At 52.4% G+C, this 23624-nt stretch overlaps 2 protein-coding genes across 6 annotated transcripts in view; one reads left to right on the top strand and one right to left on the bottom strand.

The window, feature by feature from the left end:
- Nucleotides 1–6162, bottom strand: part of SNAP47 (synaptosome associated protein 47) — a 51806-nt gene extending 45644 nt beyond the window's left edge. For 2 of the 3 annotated variants that reach the window (XR_006787087.1, XM_045850511.1), the window contains exon 1: nucleotides 5945–6162. The gene's annotated coding sequence lies outside the window, so the exon portion shown is untranslated. The remainder of the gene's footprint in view (nucleotides 1–5944) is intronic. The other variant, XM_045850508.1, reaches the window with a different exon arrangement.
- A 189-nt stretch (nucleotides 6163–6351) lies between these two features.
- On the top strand, nucleotides 6352–11447 carry JMJD4 (jumonji domain containing 4). Of its 3 annotated transcripts, none has more exons than XM_045850506.1 (6): nucleotides 6352–6879; nucleotides 7128–7293; nucleotides 9326–9451; nucleotides 9774–10041; nucleotides 10637–10711; nucleotides 11033–11447. In XM_045850506.1, the coding sequence occupies exons 1-6, from the start codon at nucleotides 6615–6617 to the stop codon at nucleotides 11330–11332; spliced, it is 1200 nt and encodes a 399-aa protein (XP_045706462.1). In that variant the 5' UTR covers nucleotides 6352–6614; the 3' UTR covers nucleotides 11333–11447. The 3 variants fall into 3 exon arrangements, with proteins under 3 accessions (XP_045706462.1, XP_045706463.1, XP_045706461.1); XM_045850507.1 differs by having other exon boundaries at nucleotides 6353–6879; nucleotides 10565–10711; nucleotides 11276–11447; XM_045850505.1 differs by having other exon boundaries at nucleotides 6354–6879; nucleotides 10565–10711.
- Nucleotides 11448–23624: the final 12177 nt, after the last annotated feature.

Below are 23624 nucleotides of genomic sequence, written 5' to 3'. Positions count from 1 at the left end.
ACAAAATCAAGTAAGAAATGGGACTCAGACATAATAAATACAAAGATATCAGGGCTGGCAGGGCCACAGAGACCTCTGTCCAACTCACATTTCATGGATGAATGTGCAAGCACATCGTGGCAGCAGCTCTTGAAGTCCATTGACACCCTGGCCAATACTCTTTCAAGAGTACTAACATCATTGAGTGTCATGCATAAGCGTCAATTCTAAGAAAGTAGCAGCCTCAGGATCTGGATATTTAAGGAGACACCATACAGTTCAAACACCAGAGGAGTATACAGGTGAGGAGACAGAACACTTACTAGTAAGCACCAGTAATACTGCACATACTTCCACGGAAGAGCAAAGATAATATGCGGTAAAGAACATTCTAAAACAGGCTGTTGTGGATGAAGACCACAAGGAAGACAAGCCTTCTACCTGGAGAATGTGGTAGGACTGGGGCAGGGAGCCGCAGGCCCAGGGCCACCTTCCCGTACACTGATGGGCATCAGCACCCCAGGCCACAGAGGAGGGGGACCTGAGGCTGACAGGGTCAGAGATTCGCCCAAGCAGACAGGAACCCAAGAACCTGTCTTCTTGGCCAGGAGAACAATCAGTGCTAGACCGAGAGAAGTCTCAACACTAAAGATGCAGCCAACAACAGCCTCACTCTCACCTCAGGAGACTCTGTGAAGAAGCCAGGGAGTCCACGCGCTCATGTCACTGAGAAGCCAGTGAGGAGGTCCTCAGCTCTCTGACCCCTGACCTCTGAATATAGGACAGTGCTATGTTCTTGAGGCACATGCTGGGCCTCGTGGAAGCTCACTGCAGGGGCAGAGCAGCTGGGCCTGCCTTTCCTTGTGCGACAGCACACACAGGGCAGAGGGAACCGTAGGGCACCTGCGTCCTTGCTCATGAGAGGAGCACTCAACTGGGCACTCTGAGACACATGCAAACAAAATGCATAGCAGGCTGCATGGGGCTGGCCTCTTACAGCCCAGGGAGCAGGGGCCACAGGCCCCAGCCTGTTGTCGCCAACACACCAACCACACAAACAACCTGCTGGACTGTGAAAAATGCAAAAGGGCTCTACTTCCAGAATTAGGAGATGACTAACAATATCATTGTCACCATGGTCTCCAGCATTTCCATGCCTAAGATAATAAGCTGGCCAGCCCTGACCAGGGCTAGACCCTGGTCCCCCTGCTGACAGGAACCTCCCCCCACCTGCCACCCACAGCAGCCATAAACCATGTCTAGCCTCTGGAGAGGGCTGGGAGAGGCATATCTTATATGCCACCGCCCAGTACTTTGAGAGCGGGGTTAGCATGGAAACTGAACTGATGTGAACAATTGCCAGGCCCAAGCGCTGAGGGAGACTCTGCACACATGTCCCACAGAATTGCTGAGTCTGGCCTGCAGCATCTGAGGAGGCATGCTGTACTTCCAACCTCAGCCCCACCACAAACTTTATACCAGAGAAAAGTTACTTCCCTTCTGAGATGAAAGACCTGAGGACAACATCAGCTCTAACATATTGTAAAATTCAAAAAGGGAGGGAAGAGGGGAGGGGGGAGGGAGGAGAGGAGAGTGAGGGCAGAAATAGGAGAAGCCAAATACTTCTCACTATTATACTAGCCATAAGAAAGATGAATAAGTACTCAGGTTTGACAAACACCAGGGAAAATCAACAGGAGTCTCCTGTGGCTACAACTTTTCCTACCTGTTTCCATGGCAGCTTTCCCAACAGACCACAGCAGAGCACCAAGTGGACTCCACCTACAGGCCCCCACCTCTCTGGGTGCTTGTCTTCCCCAGGCCCCCCGTCCAGCTCACAGGGAAGAATGTCCTGCTTCCTCAAAGGCCAGGCACCTGTGCCCCTGGCTCCAGCCCTGCCCCTCTCCAGCAACATCAACTTCTCCCTCCCCATGGTCCCAGGGGCTTGCTGTCCTGCTAAGGGCCAGACAGCGCCCAGCTTAGGCTCTTGGGCCTGTGGTCTCCAGCACCATGCTCGTCTGGGCCGCTGGACAGCGGAAGCAGCAGAGACCACATGGAAGAGTGTGGTGGCTTCAATGAACCTCACTTATGAAAAAGGAGCAGCAGACTCGGCCACAGGCCCAGTCACCATCCTGCCCTCCATCTTCTCCATAGTCTACACACCTTCTCTAGGAGCTGTACCTGCCACACATACACACACCTCCCCCACCTCTCTATAGCCCTGACCAGCTGCCACCCTTCCAACAGACACCTATGGTCCCCTCTGCTCATCCTGCCCCACACAGGCTCCTGTTCCCACCACTCCCTGGCACAGCTCTACACAGGCCCCCAGGGGCCAAACCCAACACCCACACTGCTCTAACCTCTGTCCAGCACAGCCACTCCTCCAGAGACACCACATCCTGGCTCCCTGGGCTCCTGCCCCACTTCTCCAGGTGCGTGTTCCCGTCTCCTCTGCTGGCTCTTTTTCTTCCCCGACTGCTGAATGCTGGGATAATCAAGGACACAGCCTGGTCCTCTTCATCAACACCACACTCTCCTACTCAGTGAGTCAACACAGCTCTGTGGCAATGAAAGTCCCCTCTGAGCTGCTGCCTCCCAAGCTTGACCTCTAGCCCAGGGTTGCTCACCATGGACATCAGAATAGCCTGGGTATCTCCCCTCAACCACCCAACAAGTGTCTCCACCTCTCCTCCTGCCACTCCATGATGGCACCACAGGGGAAGGGATCTCCTGGATCCCCCTCCCTCATCCCTCTCAACAATCCATCAGCAAGTCCTGGCAGCTGTGCCCGCATCTGCCCTCTGCCCCAATGCCACAGCCACACCACCAGGCAAGGCTGTCACCACTCTTCCAGAAAACCCCTCGATGCCCTCCCCCCAGCCTCACTCTGCACCTACCGCCCATTCTCCATCCAGCAACCAATGTGACGGTCATAACACAGGATCAGGAAATGTGGCACACAATCCCAGGTATCTTACTTCTAGATATATATTCAGAATGCTAGTACAGTCATAAAAAAGGAGGAAATTCTGCTATTTGTGACAAAAATAGAGCATTAACGTTAAGTGAAATAAATAAGATAAAGTAAGTCAAAGAAAAAGGCTGCTCTTCTGCCAAAAGCTTTCCCCACATGCTTTGAGCCGAATCTACTCCCCTCTGCAGCCCCACAGGCTCTGCTGAGCTGCAGCCTCACCACCCAGTCCCTCCCACCTGTGCTCCACTCTGTTCCCCAGGGCCCCACCTGCTGCCCCAGGATGCTGAGTAACCTCTGCCCCAGGGGAAAATTCTCCCCCCACCCCCGCCACCTGGGAATGGAGCCCTCACCCTCCACAGCAGTCACCACAACTCCAAGGGGCCTGTGAGTGTGCCCACATGAGGACCAACTGGGTCTATACAATGGAGAAGCAACCACACAGAGGGTGCCTTGTGCACCCTGCTGGTACATTCAGGTGCCCAGGAAGTGCCTGCTGAGTGATGCCTGAGTCATGCCAAGAGGAAACATTGCCTGTCCACTGCAGACCACTGTCTTCCTTCTACGTGCTGACCCAAGTCCAATCAATGCTGAGTTCTGGAGTCCTTACTTGGTCCTTGCCTGCTGTAATCTAGAAAACACATCTGCCAGTGAAAGACTCACAGACCTGCATGGACCCTAGGAATAGAGCTGAAACAGAGAGGGAAGGTCATGGCAAGGCCCCCCAAGGGCATCTGGGGCTCATCACCAGTGATGCTCCCAGGCCCTGGGCTGCACTTACAACACATGACAGTTAGTAAAACAGATCTCTCTCAGCCCTTGCATCAGACCTGTGCCTGCAGTGAGACTCAGCATCAAGTAAACACCTATTTTTAGTTAATTTCCAGAGAAACAGAACCAGCAACGTTTTACACACCTTCCAATAACTCCTGACCACAAGAAGGCTCAGAGTCGGAACAGTGGGAGCAGTGTCTGCAGTGGCTGCAGCCAGCCTTTTCCATTACCTTCACCTCCTGCTCCTCCAAGGCGCCCACTTTCAATCTGGGAGGTTCCAAGTGCTATTGGGGATGTTTTAGTGAAACAACAGTGTGTATTCACAGGGTGTGCCCTCATCTTTCTAGCTCCTCAGAGCAGACAACCAGGATTTTATGTAATTCCCACTGCATTTCCTATAAAGTGTTTACTTTTTACTCCCTTATGCTGTTTTCTCTCTGGCCCTTGGAGGGGTGTGCCACTAGGAAGTGCCCGCCCCCAGGATGTGACCACAGTGAGTCTGGGTGGGCCCCAGGCATGTACTTTTCTCACCAATCCCAGGTGATGCTAAGGCTGCCGTCTAGTGGCCTTGAAGGGACACAGCTCTACTGCTGATGCTGTCAGAGCTGCGGATGTACAGTGGAAGTGACAATGCTGATGCCAGAAGGCCACCATGTAGACTAGGGAAAACATAACACAAATGCCTGGACCAGCCAGTGCTCCAGAAAGGAGACCCTACATCCTACCTGAGTAACAGCCTTGGGAGCCTGCCCTTTCTTAGGAAATTCACTCTCAACCACATGCCTTCATTCAGGAACTGGATCCCTCCCCAGCAACCCACCTGAATTTCACATTTCTCCAATAGGGCAAACTTAGACCGATACTTCCCAAATCCTTAGGTACTTATGATACTTTCCTTCCCATACTTTTCCCGCTGCCCTCCACGACCTGCACTCTCCACAGCTGTGTGAGTGTACAGGGAGTGAGGGCAGGGGGTAAGGAGGGAACACGAATGAATGAATGAATGAACACATTCTACCTCAAAAATGAAAACATGCTCCTCTCTGGATGGGATTACTGGTGACTCTTTTTCTGCATTTTGCCTTCACTGTGTGTTCAAACTGCCTGTCCTACAATGGCCCGGTGAGGAATACCACACCTTAACCCCACAGGCAAAGAAGGTGCATGGGACACAAATCACACACCACCTCCCACTGCTCCACCTGCCACAGACAACTCCCACCCTCAGTCCCATCTGACCAGTGTTCTTTGCTCCCACCTCAGATCCCTTCCACCTGGGCCTCAGATTCCCCCAAACTTACTTTCCTCCTAGTCCTCCCTTCCCTGCCTTTCTGCTTCTGGTACTCCCTGTTCTCCTTCCAGGGAAACTGTCCTGACTGAACTGCAAACACAAAGCTCCAGGAAGTCAGGAGTCTCTCCCCCAGTGCAGACTGCACGGCAGGTCCATCTTTCCTTTCAGGAGATGAGATGAGAGAGGCCCCATTGCTTCTTTTTCTGCTTTAATGTGTGGGAGATGTCAAGTTCTGCATGACTATGTCCCCTCTTGCTGACACTCCACATACATCTGCCAAGTTCACACAGTAATAAGTCTGATGTCTTTCTTCCCATGCTGGTGTGGATAGGTTTGTGACAGTAGAACCTTGACTTCTCCAATATGCTGAGACTGAGACTTGTCATCCCCACCACATCCCCACTCATGTACCATTTTAGGCCTGTGGTGTACATTTTAGGCCTCTGGATCCCCACACTCTCATTTCAGGTCCTCCTATTCCTCCACCACCAGGCTCCCAGATGCCTAGTATCTCCCAGGGCACCCAACATCTCCTCGAAGGTCCTCACTATCTCTCCATACCCCACCCCCCAACTTTCAGGTCTCCACCACCCCCTAGGCCCCCACATGCCCTCGGGGTCACGACCATGCTTTCTAGGTCCCCACCATCCCCCAGGCTCCCATCATCCCCTCCAGGCCCCCATGATCCCCGAAGGCCCCCCATTATTCCCTCCAGGTTTCACCATCACCATAGGCCCCATTACCTCCTCCAGATTCCCACAAAATCCCTAGGCTCTCCTATTACTCTCCATGTCCCCATCATTCCCCGAGGCCCCTATCATCCACTCCAAGTCCCCCATCATACCCTTAGTCTTTCACCATCCCCTAGTACCCCACCTTTGGCCCTTCTGCACCTTTCTCAGCCCAGCCCACAATACACCACCTACCCCTGCCACTTGGGCACTGAAAAAAGAAGGGGTCCTCCGCGCAGCACAGGCCCAGACACAGACTAGAAACGACGCATTCCTGAGTCTTGAAGTGCTAAGACGAGGAGACCCGGGGTGGACGCGGACAATCTCAGATGTGAGCAGGCAGTTCTGAGGTCCCCTCCCAGCGCGTGCGCCCACGCCCGGTGAGGGCCGCAGCAAACTGTGCGCATGCGTTCAAGGCCCAGCGCGCTTTGATACGCATTCCTGCAGGAACGCTGCCCGCAGCTTCTTGGTTCCGCTCAGCAGCGTCTGGCCTACAGCGCAGTAGTGTGTGTATCTCATTTTGTTCTAGCCGGCGCGGAGGCTGAGAGCCACCAGTGCCCACAGCTTCTGCGCCGGAAGTAGTTTTAGGAAATACTTCCTTTTCATTTCCTAGGTTAAAATGCCAGACTGTGGAAGTCCGGGGGCCGGGTCTGGCTACCTCCTTTCGCCCAGTGGCATCACTGGCACGTCGTCCTCCCAAGCTGCGTCTTCCCTTGCAGTCCCTCCGCTCTCGGCAGACGCCCCCTCTTCCCCTCCCGACCTGCTGGAAGCTTCTCCATTCCACGACACACCCGTTTGTCCCGTCCCGAGCCTCCCCTCTGTCCTTTGAAGCCCTGCACCGTGTGGACGCCGAGCCTGGCCCGATATGGACAGGGAAACGCGCGTGTTCGCAGAGAGTCACTTCCGACGCCTCCGAGGGCGTCTCCCCAGCAGGGTCTGCCCTACCCCAGACCGTGTGGACTTTATTGAGAATCCAGACTCCTTTTCCTACGCGGACTTCTTCAAGGGTTACCTGCTCCCCAACTTGCCGTGTGTTTTCTCCAGCGCCTTCACCGAGGGCTGGGGCAGCAGGAAGCACTGGGTGACACCCAGTGGGAAACCTGACTTCGATTATCTGCTTCAAAATTATGGTAAGGACTGAGGGCGAGCGCCAGCACTGGACTAGAGCAGGGTCCTCTGAGTCTCATTTGGCCAAGCTTCCTTAGATCATACTGCAGAGGACACCACTGAGTGTTTTGGGGGAAGGCAGGGCATGAGTGGGTTCCCGGAAGAATTGATGTGGAGACGGTGTAGCAGTGAGTTGGAGGGTGGGCAGGGTTGGAGAAAATGGACAAGCTGGAGGACTCAGAAAAACCTGTATCTGACCCTCCCCTTTTAGGAGATGTAGTTGTACCTGTTGCAAACTGCGGGGTCCAGGAATACAACTCGAACCCTAAAGAACACATGCCCCTCAGAGATTACATCAGCTACTGGAAAGAGTTCATCCAGGGGCACTACTCTTCTCCACGGGGCCGTCTCTACCTTAAAGACTGGCACCTGTGCAGGTAAAGGCATGGTTCACTGGCCACCGCACTGATTGTTCCAGACCTGAGTGATCCTTGGCTGCACATGGGGGATTCTGTCTTTTTCCCAGTTAGAAATTTAAATCTGTATAAGAAACACAGCTCTCTGCAGAACAGTGTGGCCGACTCGTAGTATGCACGCAATAGGCTGCGTGGGGAACGTGGGACTGGTGGAGGTGCAGGTGGGCTCTGGTTATCACCTCTTGGTCGCATTTGCCCATCTAATTGGCAGCACCCAGCCCTTGTTCCTCCTCTCAGGTGTCCCCTGGAACAGCCTACCTTTTTTTTCCTTTTTTATCTTCACCTGAGGACATGCTTATTGATTTTAGAGAGGGAGAGAAACATCAGTTGGTTGCTTTTTGTACACATCCGAACCTGCTACCCAGGCTTATGCCCTGACCGGGAATCGAACCTTTCAGTCTGCAGGGCAACACCCAACCCACTGAGCCACACCAGTCAGGGCCCAATCTCCCTTTCCAGCCCCACTACTCCAGGTCCATCCTGTTGTACTGCTAGTCTCCTGAATGGCCACCTGCCTCAATTCCTGCACCCCACTGCTAGGCTTTCCAGCAGGACTGTGTCCCTCCTGCTTAAGGCCTCCCTCACTGCGGAGCAACACCAATTCCTTAAAGAGGAATTTCTTTGCTCCCTCCTATACATTTCCATCTGGAGAACTCAAACGATGCTGTTGTGAAAACATCTCTCTCTCTGTGCCCGGCCCACTCCTGGAAGTGGTCCCCTGGTGTTTGCCCCCCAGAGGCATGCACTTCACCAGAAACAATCATAGTCAGACTTCCCCCAGCTGGCAGCTACTTGCTCAATTAACATAAGATGAAAGAGGACACAAATCGAAGTTTTGTTATGCTGATGTGGAAAACAAGGCTTAAAAAGGCATAGTGAGACTAGAACTAAGGCTCCAGTGACCCTAAGACCAATGTTAGAGTACGTGAGACCCACCAGCACCAGCCCCTACCTGCAGCACCCCCAGCATGTCCTCATTTCTCCTGCCACTACTCTTTGAGCTTGGCATGGAGCTTTCTGTGTAGAAAGTGATTAAAGTGTGACCAGACACTGGTCCTGGCCCTCAGACCTTGTATTGGACTTGTAGGTCCCGACACTTATGCACTGTGGAGTCGAGCTACAGATAAGCAATAAGTGGTTTTTCGGGTGTAAGTATATCCCAGATGGGGGTATACTTATGATAAAAACTTCTTATTGTTTATTTGAAATTTGGTTTTGACTGAGTGTCCTGTGTTTTCCTTGGCAACCCTAAATGAACAGAGCAGAGCAGGCCTGGCCCCGGCAGACAGTCTGGTACAGTCTGGTAAGCAGGCAGGAGTCTGAGTGCACAAAGGCCTGGTGTTTGGGCAGCTCCAAGTGGTTTGGTGCCACTGGGCTCTCACTGTGGCCTCTGACTGAGTGAGCATGGCGTGTTAGCGAGCCCAGAAGCTTACTCCAGCCTGCCGTTCTCCTTTGGATAGGTTTAATGTGTTCCTGTGCTAAGGTTGGCTTGTGGGACTCACTGTGGAGTAAGGTTGGAGAGGCTGAGGGTGAAAAGGACCTTGGTGTGTATAACTCCTTGTGCCTGAGTCCATGACCTTGCGTCTGCGCAGCAGAGCCCCCGTCACAAATGTGAGTGAAAACACTGAAGAGGCCCACAGTTTCAGAAAGCCAGTCTGATTCAGGTGACTCATTAGACCCCAACTCAGCCAGAGTCTGAAACTGTGGGACTGGTGCTGGGGGGCCCAAGGCACCTGGGTTGCTACCTACCTGGGTCATCTGGGTGCTGTCACAGTACCCACAACCATCTCACCTGCTCACCACTCTGGTTCAGTTATTTAGGTAAGCTCAGCTGGGGTCACCGGGAGCTCTAGTCATCAGTGGTCAGACTTAGGGCTGGGTCATTGGAGGTGGCCCCACTCAGCCTGGCAGCCCAGGGTCCCTCACATCAGGGACCATGTTGGGCCCGGGTGTGTGGAGGAGACAGCATCCTCATGCCGCTTGCTCTCCGAAGGGACTCCTCTGCAGAGGGCATATTCACCCTGCCTGTGTACTTCTCCTCTGACTGGCTCAACGAATACTGGGACACCCTGGATGTGGACGACTACCGTTTCATCTACATGGGGCCCACTGGCACCTGGTAACCGTCTCTCTGCTCCCACCCACTGCCTTGCACCTTGTCCCTGGTTACTGTGCTGAACCATGTCGGCTCCCTTAGAGCTTCTGTGAGAGTTCTCTTGGCCTGGCATTTCCAAATCCACTTCCACTCTTTCCTTTGTGGCTCTGCCCAGAGCCTGTGCCCCTCCTGCTGGGTGTGCTGGGGTGGGGAGGTCTGGCTCACCCCTGTGGCTCACAGACAAGCGTAAGAGCTGGGGATCTCAGGCCCCAAATCGTGGCCAGTCTATTTGGAAAAACCACAGCCCACACCCCGGCCACAAGGCACCAACAGGGACTCTTTGCAGGTCGCCATTCCATGCTGACATTTTCCGCTCCTTCAGCTGGTCTGTCAATATCTGCGGGAGGAAAAAGTGGTTCCTCTTCCCACCAGGGCAAGAAGAAGCCCTACGGGACTGCCATGGTGGCTTGCCCTACGACGTGACCGCCCCTGCATTCCTGGAGAGCCGCCCACACCCAGGGCTCAACCACTGCAGCCCCCCACTGGAGGTCATGCAGGAGGCAGGCGAGATGGTGTTCGTGCCCAGCGGGTGGCACCACCAAGTCCACAACATGGTAGGGTGGGCTCACCCTGTCCCACATGCCCAAGAGCTGGCCCAGGCAAGCAGGGAGACACACCGTGTGGCTCAGCAGGCTGGTCCTGACTCCCTCCCAATGCTGCCTGTTAGCCTGCCCTTGGCACCTTTCTAGATGCTTCCTGAAGACAGAGGGCTGTGCCTACCCCTCCCGACTCCACAGTGGGTAGGTTGTCCCTTTGGGAGACCCTGGGTGTGTGACAAGGCAGGCCATGGTGAGGCTGGTCCTGTGTGTTGGCATGTCAACTCCATACAGCGTCCTAAGGATTTCTAGCCCCCATTCCCTCCTTCCTACATTACCTTCCTAGTCCTCACACAGGGTTGTCCAGGGCCCCTATGGAGTCCCACTCTGGGTTAGCTGTTGACTCAGGTGATCCCAGGCCCAGTTTCCTCTTCCCCGCTCGCACCCCCTGGGAGACAGGTGGAAGCAGGCATTCCCAGCTGAGTAGGGATGAGAGGACCTCAGGATGGGGAAAAGACAACCTGCAACCTACCTCTTCCAGGAGGACACTATCTCCATCAACCATAACTGGGTCAATGGCTGTAACCTGGCCAACATGTGGCATTTCCTGCAGCAGGAGCTCCGTGCTGTGCAACGGGAGGTCGGCGAGTGGAGGGACACCATGCCTGACTGGCACCACCACTGCCAGGTGTGGTGTCTGGCCTAGAAGGCAGTGGGGACAGGCCAGGGCCACCCACGGAGGGGGTGGGGAGCTCACCTGGGATAGGGCTGCAGTTGGGGGGAGGGGTGGCTGCCTGGCTTGCCTGTAAGAGGGTCAGTCTAGGGCTGAGGCAGGTCACAGGGGCTGCCAGGAATCATTGACTGGCCCCCAGGTATCTGTCTCCATCCTCAAAGACAGGTCCACAGCTTGGGGGGTCCTTTGCAGCTGGGACTCTGTCCACAGTCAGCAGAAACTTGCTGATTGATTGCAGGTGAGCAATAGCTCACTGGTCACTCCTCTCTGGTCTAGGTCATCATGAGGTCCTGCTCTGGGATCAATTTCAAAGAATTTTACCACTTCCTCAAGGTCATTGCTGAAAGGAGGCTCCTCTTAGCAAAGGAGATAGGCCCTGGTGAAGTGGAATATGGTGAGGGCTCTGGGCTGGGCCCCCAGCAGACCATTTTTGACATCAGCCGGATTGCTGAGGTGCTGGCGTCTGTGGTAGTCAACCCCGACTTCCAGAGAGTGGACACCAGCATGCTCTCTCCGCAGCCAGAGGATCTCCTGCAGCAGCTAGAGGAAGTCATGGCCAGCATGGAGTCTCTTTAGTGTGTGCTGTGAGGGTGACAGGACATGTCCGGACAGGACCCTTCAGGCACTACCATGGGAAGCTGTTGCCCTGCTCTAGGGTCCCTTCCAGAAGAAATAAAGCTGCATCCTCCCATATGGCTTGGGACATGCTGTCTCTCTGCTGAGTCTTGTTGCCTTGGTTTCCCAGATGTAGTTCCTGCTCTTAAGGGTGTGGCACTGTCCTGTTATTGCCGGACCTCTGCGCTTGTCCAGAGGGCCCAGCAGGACTGGGGACTGGGATCTGGTGAAGGGGTGGGTGAAGAGTTGCTGGTGAATTGGACCTATGGCAAAGCTGGGAGGGAGTATGCTGGGGGCTCAGGAGTGTAAGTGGTGTGGGGCTTGATTTTCTTCCTGTCTCAGCCTTCCCTCAGCAAATGCCAGCCCCAGGCCAATGGGCCTCCTACCCACAGCAGCTCAGGCCCCCTCCACAGTAGTGCCTCACCCCCAGGCCCACACCTCTCCCTCTGGAGCAAGCCCCTTCAGGTGGGAGAGAGACACTGGGCCCCGGGCACCCCCATGCTGCAGGGCCTGTCTCCCACATTTGAGCCACTATTTAGCGACTTCCTTTCCTCTGCTGTCCACTGGCTCCCCTGGCAAGGTCCTGAACCAGAGATTCCATTGGTCAGTGCTCTGGGCCAGGGCCCCAGGCATCAGGTACTATAGCAGGAAACACTTGGGCCCTGTGGACAGTAAGGAGCAGGTCACAGCACTCATGTGTTGTCTCCCTCCAGGACTCCAGGGCCACCCTTCTGCTCCCAACCAGCAGTGAGAGGGCCCTGGTTAGGGTCCACCTGCAGGCTGGCTGGAGACAGGCCTCTTACACACTTGTCCTGCACCATCCACCTACTTGTCACACAAGTATCTGCCATCCAGAGTCACTTTGCAAACCAATTCAACAACCACTCTGCACACTCATTCTTCCCACCCAACTCCCGGTCCTTGCACACTTCTGTGTACCAAGCAAACAGCATTATGCACTGTTTACATTTTAAGCTCTGCACGCCTATCTGCATCATCCCAGTTCTGCTCCTTGCACACCTGTGTGCCACTCGGTCACAGGATGTGTTCTGCAACCAGCCAGATGTATGGAGAGAGATGGGGCCAGTGAGTGTGAGTCCAGGGAAGCCTGGAGCAAGAGACCAGAGTTGAAGTTGTCGTGGGTCCAAAGGCTGGACCTAGGCAAGGGTTCTGTGTTGCAGTCTGGAAGCAGAATTGCTTTGTAAACCTTGGTCCTTGCTTTTAAGGCCTCAACTGATTGGACAAGGCCCACCTGCAGGGTTTTGGCAGGTCATCTGCTTTATTTGCTCAGTCTGCTGAGTTAAATGTGAATCTTATCTAAAAACTCTCAACAGCAATAACCACACTGGCATTTGACCAAGTGGCACTGTGGCCTTGCCACGTGGGCACATAAGCTTAACCAATGTGATCATTCTGTGTTTGTTCACAGGGATTCAGCAGTCACTGCTCCCTCCAGCACCCCCCTGTTAGCGCGGACATGCAGCACTTTCTCCTTGCACAGTTGCTGTAGGCAATCCAATAAAGCCCCTTGGTGTACTCACCTGCACCGCACCTGCTCCTGCACTGCCATGTGACAGTCCCTCTGCACACTTCCCTGAGTGTTTTTCAATCACTGATTTGGCACACTGGCTGAACTATTCACACTCACTGGATTAGTAATCACCCTTTGCACACTGATTCCATACAAACTTACATTGTTTGCACACCCACTCTGCCGTTTAATCACTGCACACTCACTGTGTAACTCAAAAGCCACTGCCTTGTTCTCTGTTCAGCCTCACACTTCATATACTTATTGTTTGCCAGCCACAGTCACCTTCTACCCATTCACCACATGTGGTTCAACAACCAACCCATGCATGTGCATCTCGCTCCATCCAACTTGCACTCCAGCACACCCTCTGTGGCATTGAACAACTGCTTGCTCCCATGCTCATGGTCAGGCTTCTGCTTTTCACAGCCATTGCAAGCTGTTCAACCGTGTCTTGTCACACACTCCCTGTGCAAGAGCCACTCTGAACACCTACTGAGCTAGGTTACCAACCACTCCACCATTCTGCACCTTCCAGCTCCCCATCCAGCACAACCACTGTGAGCCATTTGGCAGTGCTTGCACACTCAACAAACCCACAAGCTCTCTTGTGCACGCTTGTGGCAATTAAGTCTTCCCTTGCAGATCACCTCTGCACCCTCCGAGTTTGACTAAACCATTAGTAATCAACCTCACAATCACTGGTTCAACAACCGCTTTCACCATTTCTTCTGTCCTCTGCCTACTTGCAGTCACTCTGGGCCCTGCAGGGGTGACCCTTGTAGTCATAAGGGGGGAAGAGAGAACTCAGAACCAGCCTGCCCTTCATCAGGCCCCTGCCTGTTTGTTCTGGAACTGTTGGGAGTAAGTGGTGGAGGTGGCCACAGGCTGGGCCAGGCCAGTATCTCTCCGAAAGGCTCATTCTTGGAGCCCAGAGCCTTTGAGGGACCCCTGTGTGTCCCCGTGGTGCCTGGCTTCTGCCTGAGCCTCTCCCCGAAACCATTTTAACCACCTTGGAGCCCCTGTCACCTGCATTGGACCAAGTAGAAACAATAAAGCTTTTTGCAGAAAAACAAATTGATGAAGTACACACAACAAACTTTAGTATCTTAATCATTTGTAAGTGCATAGCTCAGTGGTATTAGTTACATTCACATTGCTGTGCAGCTGTCACCACCACCCTCTCCAGAACTCTTCTCATCTTGCAAACCAGAAACGCCATCCCCCTTCTCCTTCCACCCTCTGGAAACCTCCTCCAGTTCCATCTCTGTGAATATGACTTCACTAGGGACATCATGCAAGTGGGATTATCCTATATTTGTCCTTTTGTGACTGGTTCATTTCCCTGGGCATAGCATCCTGAAGGCTCATGATGTAGCCTGTGTCAGAATTTCCTTCATTTTCAAGGCTGAATAATATTCTGGCAGCAGGTAGCTTTAAGGTGGGAAGGGTGAAGGGGCTCTCAGCTGCCTCCCCACTATGTCCTGTTTGAGCCTCCTTTGGAGGCTGAGAACTTGGAGCTTTTCCCCCAGGGGCACCAGATTCCCAGTGTACAGCTGCGCCTGGGAAATGAGGTCCTAATTTGGCCCCACAGACAGCCCTGCAGCCCACACTCAGCAAAGAGATTCACTAGTTAAATGTTAGGTATATGTATAATTTTGAACAAATAAAAGTTGCACTTCTAGATTGAAAAGGAGTCATTCAAATATCTCTGCCCAGTGCCTTCCACGCAGCAGGAGGATCTGGTGAAATGGGACCCAGGAGTTTCTCCTGGCCTCTCCCAGTTCTGTCAGAGCCTCCTGGGCTTTGTCTGCTCCTCTTCCTGGCTTCCAGACCCTGGGCTGGGTCTGGTTCTGTCGTCAGCTCAGAGTTCCTGCCTTCCCTGGAGGAGGCTCAGCTGACCCTGAAAACTTCCACTCCAACCCAGGAAGTCCCATCTCTCTCTTAGAGGTCTCCAGGATCCTGAAATGTTCTGGTCCCAAACCATAGAAAAGGCTACACAGATGGATAGTCTGATCCAGCTCCTCACATAGGCAATCAAGGCCAGGGCAGGAGGAGATGTTTGCAAGGCTTTCCATAATGCCAGTCATTCACCATTTATCTGTTATGAAGTACTCCCTATGTGCCACCAGGCACCAGTCCTCACGTCAGGAGTAAGAGGCATTTAAAAAAACTTATTTATAACATATAGACACAGTAGTTGTGATACCCAAGTGTTCTAACCATTTTTCAAACATTAGTTCTTTAATACTCTCCAGAATAACCTCAGAGAGGGTATGTTTATCATTATTGCCAACCGTCAGATGGAGAAACTAAGGCATAAACAATCTTGCTGCCAAACCTTGCACCTGTAAAGTACGAATGTTAACACCCCAGAGTTCTGCAGACCAGGTGTTTTGGCCCAGTTCAGCTGATTGCCTCTGCTCCTCAGCTGATTGCCTCTGCTCCTAGGTGTCTATGAAGTAGGGGCTGCGTCTCAGCTGAGGCTCAACTGGGGCAGACTCGCTCCCAGCTCACTCACCTGGGTTTTGTCAGGATACAGTCTGAACTGGGAAACCTGAGTTCCTGCTGTTGACCTTGGCACTCCCTCAGTTCTCTCCTGGAGGTCTCTAGACAGGACAGTTCGAAACATTGCACTTGCTCTCCCAGTTCAGGAACTATGGCTGAGAAAGGGATAGACAGGCAGAGACAGAGAGAGACAGAAGGAAACTGAAGCAGAGGTAGAGAGGAAGGGAGGAAACGCAAGAATAAGAGTGTGACAGAAGTGACCGTTTTTCTCATTCAACTGGGGCCTGACATTCCCTCACCTTGGCTGCATTCTGTTGTTCAGAAGCCAGTTACTGACACTCAATGGATACACAAGGATGATCCCACCTGCAGGCAGGATCACTAGGAGCCACTGTGGAGGCTGGCCCCACAGGGACTGACCTGAGCACAGGGTATGATTCTTTGTTTAACAGAAGGACACTGGAAGGTTTTAGGCCAGTGGATGACAGTATCTGAATTTCCTCTAATTTTAACCCCTTGAAGGTACAGATCTGAAATGAGGTCAAGCTGGATGGTGACTCCCCAAGATCACACAGCTGGCCCTCAGGCCAGTTTTGAGTGGTGTTCCATACCACATACCACTCATTCCTGTCATTCTTCTACCTCTATGTTTATACATCAGATTTCTGTGACTCCAGCCCACTGGCATTATAGGTACTACATCCTCCACAGTTGATGTCCTCAGGAAGTGCGTCACCACATTGTGCAGGTTGGAAGTCTGGGGAGGCCTGAGAGGCACAAAGGCTTTTCCAGGACTGGTAAGAAAAGAGAGGCATGAACTCAGTTCTGTCCTCCAAGCTGGGAACCTGGCACATTTCCAGGGAGCCAGGGGCAGGCTGTGTGGGGCATGGGTGAACAGGTGGGGAGATGACATGAATGAGGAGGGTGAGTGGTCAACAGCCCAGAAGCTGTGTTGGATGAGCCTGGTTGGAGGAAAGGGCCTAGGTAATGGGACCTTGAAGAAGTGACCTCACTTTCTTGGTGACACTGGTAACTAGGTACCCACAGTCTAGAGATAGCCCCCTGTCCAGCTTACTTGACTAGAGACATTCAACAGAGTAGCATGTTTTCTCATTTCCTGACTTTCCAAATCTCTGGGCTAAGGAAAGCTCAGAATGAGAGATGTTGCTGCTGCTATAGACATTGGCTGATCCCTCACCTGCAATGCCTCAGCTAACACAGGGCAACCCAAAGTAAGACAATCCAGCCAGGCCACAACTGTGATTCCCCCTAGGCAGCCCCACGCCCCTTACCCCTCATCCTACATGAGTGCATGTGTGTGTGTGTGTGTGTGTGTGTGTGTGTGTGTGTGTTGGAGGGTGATAAGGGAAAGCTTGGGATGAGGGGCCCATCCTGGGCAGGACCACGTGGCTTAGTGTTGGATGCCTGGCAGTTTTGTCATTTTTTTAAAATATTAGTATTTTCTTTAAAGCAAGGGTGAATTTTTTAAAGATTTTATTTATTTATTTTTAGAGAGAGGAAGGGAAGGAGAAAGAGAGAGAGAGAGAATCAATGTGTGGTTGCTTCTCACATGGCCCCCACTGGGGACCTGGCCTGCAACCCAGGCATGTGCCCTGACTGGGAATCAAACCTGCGATGCTTTGGTTCGCAGCCCATACTCAATCCACTGAGCTATGCCAGCCAGGGCAGTTTTGACATTTTTATACCCAGGTCATGGCTGGCAGGATGTGAAGGGGAGTGTGGGGATCAAGTTTTTCTATGTACTTGTTAATCCTGAGCCCCAAGGTGTCATTTTGGCCCCCCTCCAGGCTGGAGGTCTGTGCAAATGCCCCTCTGGGTCTGATCTGTGGAGCAAAGTTTGTCATGGGTGTTTCCCATGTCCTGGTGAACCCTTTGGTGCCTCCCTGCTTGGCTACTGGGTGCTGTCTTTGCAGAGCTCTCCTGGGACAGCACAGAGGAGCAGTTCGACACCTACAATTACTCTGTCTCCTGGGATGGGGCAGGTGTACCAGGCCACCTACTACAGCCAGAGATGGTCTGAGGTGCAAGTGAAGGGACAGGGCTCTGTACCTCCAGGACCCCAAGATAACTAGACTCAAATCTGGGGACTCCCATGGGGACCCCCAGGCCTTCCCACTGGAGTGCCCTATAGTCCTGCTACAATAGGAATCTGGACCTCCACTCCCCCAATGCTAGTTTCATGAGTATGGGGAAGAAAGGCACTTCTCACATATTGGTAGGAATGTTAGAGAAAGAATTAAATTGTTTTCACGTCACAGTAGACCATGAGCATCTTTGCAGTGTGCTATTTTTTCATTTGAGCCTGCCCCAGGTATCGTGCATAGCAGTCAGCTCGCCTGTCCCTCCAGACCTTCTCCAAGCCTTACAGGAGGGTTTGCACACAGGAAAGGGAGTGCATTAAGCCATTCCATCCATTTCTCTGTAGCTTGTCATCTCACAGAAGGTATCACGCATACCTGCGAGGTCAGGAGCTGTGACCTCACATGTCCCCATAACACTTCATAAGGGAGACTGTTTGTCACAGCAATGCAGCCTGTCAGTGCTGTGGACCTTAATGTACTCAATCTAGTTGCCACATCAGCAGGGCCACTGGGAACACCTAAGTGTGTCTCAGTGGACTGTCTCTGGGCAGCCAGAACACAGCGTTGTGTTGGGTGGGCTCAACAGCAGACATTCATTTTCTCATATTCTGGAGGGCAGATGTTTGAGATGAGGGTATCTTCAAGGCTGGCTCCTCCCAAAAAGTCCCTCCTCAGCTGTAGGTGGCCATATTCTGCATCGCATGGATGCCCCTCTGTGCTTCCGTGCATTCTCCCTCCTTCTAAGGATGCTGGTCTGTTGGGTTAGGACCCAGCCAAAAGAACCCAATCTTAACTTCTCCTTTAAAGACCATAAATCCAAATACAGGCACTTTGTGAAATTCCAGGGGTTACAAAGTCAATATGGGAATTTGGGTGACTCAATATATACGGACCCCCTGCTGGACACTGCCGCCCAGGCATGGGACTGCTGGTGGGAGGACTTGTGTGTGTAAATTTTAATAGCTACAGCCAATTCCAAATCGAAGAGGTTGCATGAATTCTGTTGCCAACAGCAGCCTCATGGTGGCTGCTTCCGATCCTCTAGTCCTGAACAGGGATTTCTCATTCATTTCAATTTTTATCAATTTGACAGCAGGTTGTCCAATACAAACACCATGGTCCCTGATTTGCAGTTGCCTCACGGATATTTGAGTCACCTGCCAGCTTTTTATTAGCCCCATAGGTTTTTTTTCCCCTTCCTGCATCATCTACTCAGATTCCTGCCTGGCGATCAGACTTCTCCACTCTGAAATGTCCAGGCATGTGTCCTTTTGCTAATCTGGGATCTCCATAAGAAGGGTCTCAAAATGCCCTTTAATGTAAAAGGAAAATACGTGTGTTTTCTGAAGTCAATGGTTTTCATACACTGTGTGTTTTTTGTACAATGTCTTCAAATTGCAGAGGGACAAGGTTCCCCAGACCCTCTCCTTGTCACTGGCAAAGTGGTTCTTGCTGCCCCTCTCAAGATAGAAATTAAAAAAGGCAAAAAATTCAGAAGAGGTTTTCTGAAAACAAGGTGGAAAGAAGGAGAAAAGGAGGGAGCCTGACTCACCAAGGGAACACATGCTAATGAAGAACTGGCTCCCCCAACTGCTGCGGGAGTCTGGCTCGCAGTGGGCTGGTCCTTTGCGCAGGCGCAGATAGATCTCTCTGCTGTCCTGGTCCAGCCTGGAATGGCAGCCACCGACCTGGCTGGCTCCGAGCGGAGCTCTGCTTTCAGGAACTCCTTGCTTTCACTGGCAGATGTGGACCGACACAGGCACAGAGTGGAGCACTTTGGGGAGTACCTGAAGAGACATTTTAAATTTATCTAAGAGAGGCTTAAAAAACATAACTGAAGAACATTCTCATCCCTTTAAGAGAGGCTCAGCTTGTCTCACCTCCATGTCAGGAGTAGACCAATCCTCAGTAGCTGAGAGGAAAGGTCACACAACCCTAGCCTTGGTCAGTTCTCAGTTCTGACCTGCATGTCCTTGAGCAGCCATTTGACATTTATGAGCCTCTTTTGTCATCTCTGTAATGGGGACATTTCTTGAGGACACACTGCTGGCATCACAGAGGCCAGGCTACAAAATCCATGGGTCCTGCTCCTGTTTTCTTCCCCTGGAACCCATAGCCTGGCCTGGGTAATGGTCCTCTCTTCTGCATCTGTGGCCCAACCTGGGACCTGGCTGCAGCATCTCGGGGGAGGGGTGAGTGTTAGGGGCTAGCCCTAGCATGGGGCTCTTTCTGGTGGGCCTGGCTACCTGCCTTTCAGGGGAATGAGATCAACCACCAGGAAGAGAATAAGGTGAGCTACTAGCCCTTTCAGTGTGAAACAGGAGGGGAGGGAAGTGGAGATCAGAGACACCCCAACCTCCAGGCACAACGCTCTGCACCTGATGTTTACTGGGAGAATTTATAACAGAGAAGTGGGCATCAAGGATAACTTCCTGGAGGAGGGGTTGCTGGTGCTGAGCTCATGTAGGGCCTGCACGAAATCAGAGGGAAGGAGGGTTCCCATGCAAGCAGAGCTCTGGAACTGGTCCTTTGCCCCACTCCACACAGACTGCAAAGCCCCTACAACGCCCCACCCCCAGGCCATGTCTACAGCCCCTCTGGCCTCAGGAACACAAAGTAATGACAAAAACTCTGCTGCTCCAGATGCTGCAGGAAATTACACACTAGGGCCTGAGGAGCACACTGGGGCCTAGATCCAGGGTGTGGAGCTGCTCAGAGAAGCAAGCGGGTCTGGGGAGTGGCGGGGGACACTGCCCACAGCCAGTGCAAACAGACTCTGCTAATGGCTCCAGGGCCAGCCTCAGGTTTTGTTGCAGGGTGACCACTGGGGCCCCTGACATGGGGAGGGACACCTGAGGTGTGGCTCTTGGAAGATCACAGATGCCACTCTGCTGCAGTCACATCCTGTGCTGCTAGTAGGAGCCTGGTCGCAGTTACCCAGCAGCATGCTCAAGGCCATGAGGACCAGCACCATCAAGGTCAGGGGTGAGGGTGTCCAGACTGGCAGTGAGTACATGACTGGGCCCTCGGTGCCCTGGGCCAGCTCCTCCTGTACTGAGGCCAAGGAGGACACTGAGGCTTGAAGGCCAGAGGAAGAGAGGGGAGCCCCACTCCATCTCCCTGACACCCGTTTCCCAAGGTCTCTTTACAGACTTAGACAAACAATATTTATTTGTTATAAATAACAAATGCTACACTTGAATATTATTATATTAAATTTCTTTTCCTCTTTCAGCAGGGAGTTGTGGTTGTGTTCCTTCACTTTTTATGCTAGTTTCAATGAGGTGCAGACCCAACATTCCTCTTGAACTTAGAAATCTTACAGCATCATCAGCTCATTGTGTCTGGGAGAAGGACCAGCTCCCTCCCTGGCTCCTGAGGCCACACCCAAGCCCCTCTTCCCCAGAGGACAGGTTTGTTCCAGGGTCATGAAGCTGGGCCAGGAACAGACAGTACCTCAGACTCCTGGGGTTAGAAGTTGAAGGGACTCACACAGGCAGAGCAGCAGCCCCTGAATTTGGGTGTCTAAAAATAGTGCTTGTTGGTTGCCCTGCCTAGGACAGTGGCTGCCTTTCCACCCTCAGATGGAGAGGGAATTCTTTCTGCTTCCTGTGCTGAGGCATCTTTTGACCAAATATTAGGAGCATGTAGTTTTCTAGTTTGATATCAGGAATTGCATCAGCTTTAAGTGGGAAAAACATGTGAAGACTGAATCACACAGGTGGAAAAGACCAGGCTGCAGAATGTCACTTGCCAGTGGACTGAGGCAGGACAGGACTTTCCATCCTCGGCTGCTCTAGAGGCTCCATGCTCACTCTCTACTGAGGTTTGAGTCCACATGGGATCCTGGCCTGTGGCTCTCTGATGCCTTTTCATGCAGGTTTCCTATTCAGGGGGGAAGATTCGCAGTGCAGGTTTTAGGGCCAGCCCTGGGCCTCAGTCGGTAAATGTTTCTGCTCAATGTGAACTGGGATGGCCAGCCTCCCTTCCCTTCCTTCAGCAATTCTGTGTGAGACCACAGAATTGTGAGGCAGAAATTCCCCAAAGACCCTCAGCTTCTATGTCAACTAGAGTGTGGCCCCTTCACCCTGATGGGACCTGGTGCATCAGGGATGGGTTCCCATTTACCAGGATAGGGGTCCATGTCCTTGGCTGGGAAAAACCCCACATGCTCTCTTGCTGGACAAAGTTTTTTCCAGGGAGGGCCATGTGGTTCTGAAGTCTATGTTTTGTGATAATGACCAGTTTTCACACTCTATCATGTGGTCACTGATCTATCCTACATTGGTAGCTGGTCTCAAGCTTATAAAGCTTATAGCCCCCTAGATGACTGTGTCCTGTGTGGGCTGCAGGTCTTCTGCAGGAGCCAGTGCACATGTAGGTGGTGGTACTTCATCAAGGTACTCAGTCCTGTGTGGGCTGCTGGTCTCTTCCAGGGTCTTCTCCAGATGTAGCCCTCGCCCAGAGCTGCAGGTGTGACCAGCATGGACATAGCCTGGAGCTCTGGAGCAGATGCTAGAAGTGGACAGTTTCCAGGATCTGTAGGTGCCTTTGATTCTGCATCCACAGTTGGCTCCTCAGGATGTCCAAGAACTGGAGCTGGAACTTGGATTAGTCCCTCAGCTTGTGCTAGACCTGGGAGAGGAGAAAACATTACCCACCAGCCTACCTTTCATGAGCATTCCGAAGTCAGAATACATTACAGAGCCTTTTGGAGAAACTGTGGCCCTGGAACACACAACAGGATGTCTTTCCTGGGTGCAGTCCACCAGGTGGTGGGTCTGAGGCCAGTCTTTCCTTCTGGCTTCACGGCAGTCTCTAGGGCCCCTCCTGATGTGTCTGGAAGCAATCCTCCCTGACTCTCTTCTCACATTTGGACATCTCTGCTTCTGCAGGGTCAAAGTGAGCATGTTGAGTCTCCACAAGTCAAGCAGGAAGCTCCAGGTCCTTGGCTGATAGGATGTACACATGGAAACCCTGGGCAAGCCTTGGAGAGTGGCCTGGGCAGGGTCCATGCTGCTGAACTTCCCCAGGCATCTCCTGGTCCCAGTTTTGAAAGCACCTTGACCACATTCCTCTAGAGCCTATCCTGGCCCTTGTGGGGGCAGGGTGGGAAGACCCACTGCTTCTCCCTGTTGACCTGCTCTTTAGCAGTCTGTGTGTAACAGTGACTGAAGTGGACATAATATACTAATCAGGTGGTGATTATAGAATAGGCTGTACTAACAAACTCATAGAAGACTCATGCATTAAAAGTTTCCTTACAAGTATTTTACAGATATCAACAGTTGTATCTCCTGATTAACCAATGAATGGCCCTGACCACAAGAAATTGGGCAAGTGTTAGCAACTCACATCAGAACAGCAGAAACACTGCCTGCATGTTCTGTTCCCAGATGTTAGTAGTGAACCTACGGATGGAGTGATGAAACTACATGGTGACACATGCAGGAGATAACATTAAAACACCCAAGAATAGAGCTATGGAACTGCTTGTCTCCAGAAATTCCTTAGTTTCCCTCTTCCCATGGTTTTCCTATATAAACTTTCCAGGAAGCCTGGGATACTGAGATGAGATAGTCCCTCATCTTCCAGGTGGCTGGCACCTAAATAAAACCACTTTCCTTAACATCAGCATCTCACTCTTGAGTATTGGCTTTCAAAGTGGCGGGCAGCTGGACCTGCCTTTGGTTATAGTTTTTGGTGACACAGATGGGACTATATGGGACCTGGTAAGGCCCGGATGGCCCAGGCTGGGGTCCTAGCTGCTTGTGACAGGCTGGCCCCAAGGCAGGGATTGCAGGAACTTCCCAGTAGCTGCCAAGAGTTCTTTATCTCAGGGACTCTCCCTGCTCTTCTTCTCAAGGCATCGGCCAAATTTAAATGCTCTGCTGGTGAAAGGAAATAGGTTACTGGTGGGTTGATGAGCTCAGACTGGAAAAAGTCCCTTGTGTGCACAACCAGGAACCCTCAGCCCCACCATTTGTGTTTCTGAACCGTCTGGGATTCCACAGGAATCAATAAGCACCACATAGGAGTAGGCACAACTCAGTGACTAAGAAAAATCCCACTTCCCCCAGATGGGATTCAGAGCATGCTTTTAGTGTTCTGG

Source organism: Phyllostomus hastatus, unplaced genomic scaffold (genome assembly GCF_019186645.2).
Source record: "Phyllostomus hastatus isolate PE091 unplaced genomic scaffold, TTU_PhHast_1.1 phas_contig_81, whole genome shotgun sequence".
Taxonomy (NCBI): domain Eukaryota; kingdom Metazoa; phylum Chordata; class Mammalia; order Chiroptera; family Phyllostomidae; genus Phyllostomus; species Phyllostomus hastatus.
Note: the sequence above shows the minus strand (reverse complement) of the source record. Positions and strands in the feature narration are given on the sequence as shown.